Source organism: Octopus bimaculoides, chromosome 9, assembly GCF_001194135.2.
Source record: "Octopus bimaculoides isolate UCB-OBI-ISO-001 chromosome 9, ASM119413v2, whole genome shotgun sequence".
Lineage (NCBI taxonomy): Eukaryota > Metazoa > Mollusca > Cephalopoda > Octopoda > Octopodidae > Octopus > Octopus bimaculoides.
Genome location: NC_068989.1, coordinates 10,548,262 through 10,555,623, shown reverse-complemented (window position 1 = coordinate 10,555,623; position 7,362 = coordinate 10,548,262). Strand labels below are relative to the sequence as shown.

The 7,362-nt window shown below is 38.3% G+C and overlaps 1 protein-coding gene across 1 annotated transcript in view; it reads right to left on the bottom strand.

Annotated features, from left to right (window-relative positions):
- Positions 1 to 7,362, bottom strand: part of LOC106874742 (tripeptidyl-peptidase 2) — a 69,221-nt gene that overhangs the window by 12,685 nt on the left and 49,174 nt on the right. The window contains exons 22-24 of the mRNA XM_014922584.2: positions 5,245 to 5,492; positions 3,973 to 4,051; positions 384 to 529 (exon numbers count right to left, since the gene is read on the bottom strand). Of these exons, the coding sequence (XP_014778070.1) occupies positions 384 to 529; positions 3,973 to 4,051; positions 5,245 to 5,492 (473 nt within the window). The remainder of the gene's footprint in view (positions 1 to 383; positions 530 to 3,972; positions 4,052 to 5,244; positions 5,493 to 7,362) is intronic.

Below are 7,362 nucleotides of genomic sequence, written 5' to 3'. Positions count from 1 at the left end.
GAAAGCCTATAAAAGAGGAGGAATGAAAGAAGGAATTAAGTAATGAAGGAAAGACTATAGAAAGAAAAAAAGAAGAATGAGCAATGGCAAAATGAATGAAAACCAGTAATTAATACTGGTTTTCAATTTTGGCACAGGGCCAGCAATTTCAGGGCTAAATCAATTACATCGACCCTACTGCTCAACTCGTACTTATTTTATGAACCTCAAAAGGATGAGAGCCAGAGTCAACTTTGATGGAATTTGAACTCAGAACGTAATAAAGACAGACAAAATGGCACTAAGCATTTTGCCTGGCATGCTAATGATTCTGCCAGCTCACCACCTTGTACCAGTAATTAATATTGAGAGTAGGGAACTTTAATGCAAATAAATGTAATTACTTTGTCAACCAAGAAATTTTTAAATCACGTAAAGCTTCTTCGTATTCTTCCTCAGCTGTTTTCTCCTTGCTTTCTTTGTTTTTGCCATTGGAGTTTTTAGGCTTCTTCACCAATTCCGTGAGAATATACTTGAAAGGCACAGAGGTCTGCAAAAGAAAAAAAGAAAACACCACTAATTTACTACTAGAGATCATTACTGGCTCCACATTTGGAGTTTTGGGAGGAGAGGGGTTTCCTTTTATTGGCATGGAAGCACCCAGGTTATAATAGCAACCTTGTGAAAAGGGCGTCTCAAATTGATGGCGCAAACTGCTTGAAGTACCACCTAAATTCCCATCAAATTTCATCCTTACTGCTTTAAATAAAAATGTGGTAGTCATGATTATGAAGATAGTAGTATATATGTATGACATCAAACTGTTTTTCTCCCTTTCTTCTCTCATCCTTTGTCAAACTCTCTAAACTTTGTACCTGTCTTTCTTTCTCTTGCATAGTGGAATATAGGGAGCTAAAGAACAAGAGACACACACCAAGAGAGGGAGAGGAGAGTGAAGGTGATAATGGTGACAGTTTGAAAACTGGATGAAAAGTTTCAACACTCATATCTATCACAACATTCTTTTGTATTAATAATAAGCATCATCGTCCTTTTAATGTCCACTTTTCCATGCTTAAACAAGTCAGACAGAATTCCTTGAGACAGATTTTCTACAGTCAGATGCCCTTTCTGTAACCAACTCTCACCTGTTTCCATGTAAGGTTCACCTGCTTTTGTCTTCATTCCTCCTTTCTCTCTCTCTCTCTTTCTCTCTCTCTCTCTCTCTCCAGCCAGCAAGACAGCTCTCTCTGTCTCTCTGTCATTCATCATTCGACACAAGATCACCCCTTCCAATGCCCCCTCTTGAAAGTGATTTTTTTTTTGTTTGTCTTGCAAGTACTTGGTGACCCTGTCAGTGCAGGTGCCACTTAAAAGCACCCAGTCCACACTGTAAAGTGGTTGGTGTTCGGAAAGGCATCTAGCTGTAAAAAAAAACTTGCTAAAACTGACCTCGCCTGTGCTTGTGCCATGTAAAAGACATTAAGTCCACTCTGCAGAGTGGTTGGTGTTAAGAAGGGCATCCAGCTGTAAAAATCCTGCCAAAACAGTTACAGAAGTTTGGTGTAGGCTTCTGCCTGGCCGGCTCTTGTGAAACCATCCATACTAGCATGGAAGGCAGACGTTAAATAACAATGATAATGATTTAGGAGAAAAATTAATTTAAAGACCTGCAACATGAGAAACTCAGGTATAAGAGTGTTCTGGACTGAACGGCTAAAATTTGTAGAGAGGACAGAGGTAGAAGAGTACAAAAAAAAATCTATCATGGGAAGTATAGATATGAAAGGGGAATAATAAATATACGAAGGGGGGGGGGAGAGAGCAAAAGAGAGAAGTGTTTTATAAAGAGGAAGGGAGGAAAGAAAGGTATGCTGTCCTTTGAGGTGGCATCAGAAAGGAGTGTGTGTATACATGTGTGTGTGTGTGTGTGTGTGTGTGTGTGTGCACTTGATAGAAAACATGCAGTCTGGTTGCTTTTGTGTGTTTAATCAAGTGTATGCGTAGTGAGAGTGTATTCGTGGGTATAGCTCTGTGTGTGTGTGTGAAAATTGGAATATGTGTTAGTGTCTGTGTGAGAGAGTGAACATTATGTGCTGTGTGTGTGTGTGTGTACGTGTGCATAAATATATATATGTCAGGGTGTGGTATGCAGTGGCATTATTTAGTGCGCTTCTGTGTGCAATAAAAATTGTGCTTGTTGCATATGTGCATGCGTGACTCAAGTTACACAAGTATATATGTGTGTATGTCTGCATAGGTGTGAATGCATGATTGTATTGTGTTTTGTGTGTGTGTGTGTGTGTGTAAATTAAATAATGTTGTTTAATGTGTGCGTGGTGTGTGTGTATTGGAAGGTGAAGACACATTTTGCGTGTGTGCAAAATGCATGGAGTAACCACGAACGTTCGCATTGGAAAGGAAGTTCATTTCAATAGAGAAGTTTACATTTGACTGATTGGTATGTTAAGGAGAAGAGCCAGATAACCTGTAATGTTTTTGGTTTTTTTATTGCGCTTTTATTTTTTTTTTTCGGAGTGGTCAAGTTGGTAAAGGAAACAGAACAACCAAAGAAGTGTGTATGAGTGTGAGTGTGTGTGTGTGTGTGTGTGTGTGTGTGTGTGTAACTTTTGGGAGTGTTAGAGCAAGTCTCTGCATATTTGCATGTCTATGCACAGGCGTGCTGTGTATTTAGCTACCACTAATGATAAGATGTTAACACAGAACATCACTTGTTTCCCAGATTCTAACCTTTTACTACTGACCTGATTGAGTGAAAGATGTTCCAAACATGACCATCCTTTCTTTTTTGTATAGCAAGGATAACATTATCCAAAGTATCTTCTAAGATAGCAGAGTGTGATTGTGAGGGAGTTATGGCTGCTATTTCTAGCAGGTAGGGTTGAGTGTCCATGTAGAGACTCTTTTGTTAATTTGATGGTGACAATGATGATAAGTTTAAGATTAGAGAGGCACCCGCCCTTCCCAACCTGGTCTGAACAAATAGTCTGTAATATAACAAAACAAGATATGGAATTAATTTTTCCTAAGGTTACAACAATGTTGTTTCAATAACAACACTAGTGTAGGCAGCAAGCTGGTAGAATCGGCAACGTTTCAGATAATGTCATTCAGCTTTACATTCTGAATTCAAATGACCCCAAGGTAAACAGTGCCTTACATCCTTCCAGGATCAAAAAATTGGTATCAGTTGACGTGCTGAAGACCGGGGTTAATGTTATCAACCAGCCCCAACTCCAAAGGTTTCAAGCCTTGTGCCTATAGTCATCATCATCGTCGTTTAACGTCCGCTTTCCATGCTAGCATGGGTTGGACGATTTGACTGAGGACTGGTGAAACCAGATGGCTACACCAGGCTCCAATCTGATCTGGCAGAGTTTCTACAGCTGGATGCCCTTCCTAACGCCAACCACTCTGAGAGTGTAGTGGGTGCTTTTACGTGCCACTGGCACGAAGGCCGGTCAGGCGGTACTGGCAACGGCCACGCTCAAAATGGTGTATTTTACGTGCCACCTGCACAGGAGCCAGTTCGGCAGCACTGGCAACGATCCAAGCACTGGCATATAATATATATAACATAATTATATAATATATATATATATTTACATATATATATATACACACACACACACAAATGGCCATGGTTGAGGGTTGGTGACAGGAAGGGCATCCAGCTATAGAAAATTTGCCTCAACAAATTCCATCTGACTCATGCAAGCATGGAAAAAGTAAATGTTAAATGACAATGATATGATGTAAGAATTTTGCCCATCCCCTTCTCACATCTTTTTTATTTCAATTACACAACACACATACATCAACAGGGTCCGAGCTCAACTGAATAATACTCATACAGGATCAGTTGAAACTCATCAAAACTATACTAACAGTGAGCAATACAAAGCTCATCTTATGAGCTTTGTATTGCTCACTGCCAGCTCAAGCAATAAAACGGTAAACAATGGAGCTTACAGATTTTTTGAGAGGTTCATCTTTCAAAACAAACAATGAGCCAGTTAGGTAATTTCCAGGGCCATGTGACTTAGGAAGTCTGAAATGAAAAATAAGTGATATCAATAGAGAGGAGCAAATTTTAACTGATGGCTATATATTTCTTCTATCTAAATATGTATTACATTGATTAGTTAGATAGACAAGAGTGTAAGGTCCCAGCTTAGATATTCTGTATTTACTTGTGCTGCACTATTTTATGCTTGATTTTAACTGGGATGCAACATATACACAGTGTGGAGCTAAAACTATGATGGGGAAAAGTTTCATACCAAGATTTAACAGTAAATTAGGGCAGGGGTTTTCAAACTTTTTGACTTGCGGACCCCTTTATATTTCAGGCTTTACCTTAGGACCCCCTTATAAACGCTTATGAAATTTATACATAAATATTTGCTTAAAATAACATATATTTTTACATTTATTTATTTAACAGTATTTAACAAATAGGTTTATTGTCAATTAAAAAGATTTCGATTAAAAAAACATATATAAAATCAAATTGCCCATAAAAAGTATTTGCTGTCCACGGACCCCCTGTGGTCCGCGGACCACAGTTTGAAAACCCCTGAATTAGGGGAGTGACTTAAACACAAGTAAATATGATATGAAGCATGACCTTCAAACATTGGGCCTCACTGAGGCAATGGCAAGTGACCAAGACCTTTGGAGATATGCTGTGCTTGAGAAAACCAAGCAAGCTAAATGAGATCGTAGCTATGGTCTATGCCAGCATCGCATAACCGGCTCATTTAAGAGTTCCCTTCAATCATCAGGCAATGTGCTGTGCTTGAGAAGACCTATTGAGTCAAGTAAAACCGCTGTCATGGTCGATGCCAGTACCAAAAGAATGGAAAAGAGGAAAAGAAATTACTTTGGTTGGATTTGAACTTAGAATCCAAACAACCAGAATAAATACCACAACACATTTCATCCAGTGTTCTAACAACTCCACCAATTTGAATTTTTACAAAAGACTTGGATTTGTCAGTTACTGAAACTTATTGTTTTATTTATATTTATGACAGATATGGAAAGACAGCCAACCTTGTACTCAAATAAAAAAAAATTTTAAGTTGAGACAAAAAGATATGATAATTTTTTATAATTAGAATAGAAAATTTTTTTAATGTTTCTAAAAATTAAAAGAAATTAATTTCAGTACAAAAAAAAAAAAATTAAAATAAGCTGAAAAGAGTGGAAAAGAAACAAATATTTCCTAAAGAAACTCACTTATCGTCTGGTAAAGGACAGAAAAATAGTGGATATGTGGTGCCTTTGTGGGCACACAGGGAGCATAATTTTTTGGCTTGTGGTGAAAGTGTGTTCTGCCAACATGCGTGGATGTCCAGGAAAAGTGCATTCTGCAGTCGATGATGTAGAACCAGGACAGTGTCTTTCAGTTTCTCCACCATTTCACGATTGTCGTGTCGAATCTGTAGTAGAATTACATAGTCTCCTTTCTCCAGCTTGACACTATACTGCAATTCAACAAATATTTGGAATTGTTAGCTTTACCATTTATTAGAAATCAATGTATTAATGTGTTCAAAAAACTTGCTTCCTAACCGTGTGGTCTTGAGTTCAGTCCCATTGCACAATACCTTGGACAAGTGTCTTCCACTATAACCCCAGGCCAGCTAAAGCCTTGTGAGTGGATTTGGTAGACAGGAACTGAAAGAAGCCCAACAGGTGTTGCTTTTATACCCCACTACTGCTTGACAACCAGTGTTAGTTTGTTTATGTCCCTACAGCTCAGCAAAAGAGCCCGATCAATTAAACCAAACCTTTTGAAGCAGTACCCCAGCATGGCCACAGTGCAAGGACCAAAACAAGCAAAAGGTTAAAGATATTTGCTACAAGGAAGGAAAATATGGGTTGGGAGTGGTTGAGAGAGCCATTTGTTTGGCATATCATTTGATGACAATTATTCTGAAGGAAAGATAGAAGCAGAGAATCAACACACGTTGTTTTCATGAATCAACCAGGATGTGGGTCGCTAAATAAGCGAATGTAGTAGTGGTTAGGTAGGGCTGAGAAACTGCAGAGAAAGAGAAGAGCAAGGAATGATACCAGCAGGTTATATGGGAAAACTAGGTGGTAACTTTATTTAACAAGGAAATGACCTGAGAGTACATACCAAAAGACTTATGTCCTGCATTGTGAGGAGGGGTGCAAAGAATTTTGAACTGTAAGGTACTGTGAAAACTAGGATCTCATTGGGGAGAAATGTGTCAGATGAAATTGGTGTATATGCCCTTAATTGTCAGGGGAAAAGAAGGGTGAGGGAATTAAGAAGTGTCGTTAAAGTGTCATCCTGGTAAACAAAGTGTAGGAGTGGGAGAGAGTTGACCTATCTCATGTGAAACCACTAAGAAGGTGTCTATTATCAAGATTAAGGCTCAGTAAAAATTATAAAGCAGTTCCAAAGAGGATGGTTAAAAAGAAAAACAAAAAGCTGCCAATCCTTAAAAATAGTTGACACACTGAAAGCATCAAAATAGGTGAACACTATGTTAATTATTCCATTAGTTAATCATGTTGAGCCACTTAGTTCCAGTAATTTAGGTATGACAGAGCAATACAAACCACCATAGTAAGAAGCAACAGCAGTACACTAGCAACACTGGCTGGCACTATTGGTTTCAATAATCCTAGTATTGAACTCGGTATTGAATAGAGAGAAAGAGGAAAACTACCTGCAAAGATTTAGTGTCCTGTCTAAAAGGAAAATTTATTTTTCAACAGCTTAAAGCAACAGAAACAAATTTTCAGTAAAACGCCTAATAAATTTTGGTGGCCTAGAAAAGACTACAATTTTAGCACATCAAGTATACTTTTTGGAGGTTAATTTCCTCACTAAAATTTTACTTCTAGCGGAAATTAATGTAGAAACAATGGTTTGTGGATCTAGAGCTATTATTGGTGCTTTTTAAACTCAGGCCAGCCTTGGTTAGACAGACCTTTGACCAATGGCCATCTAGCAATGATCACATCTTTTTAATGCTTTATTTTAGACTACATTTTCCGTCTGTTTTGTTTTTTTTATTACACCATATACCATCAAGATGGTATATGGTGTGATATGGATGAGGCTTTGTAACCATCTCTAACAAACTGAGCAACCATATAGAGCAGTCATGGGAAACCCGAGGCGTGTAGAACTTTCTGAGTGGCATGCCTAACAAAAAATTACTTTGAAGCCCACCAGATGATGAGCCATGTCTCATACAGTCCAGGCTTTATATAAAGGCTGTCTTAAGAGCCCCCCCCCCGATCAACCATGTTGAGTGGGCTCTGTAAATGATGCTGGTATGTGTGTATATATATATATACATATATATATATATA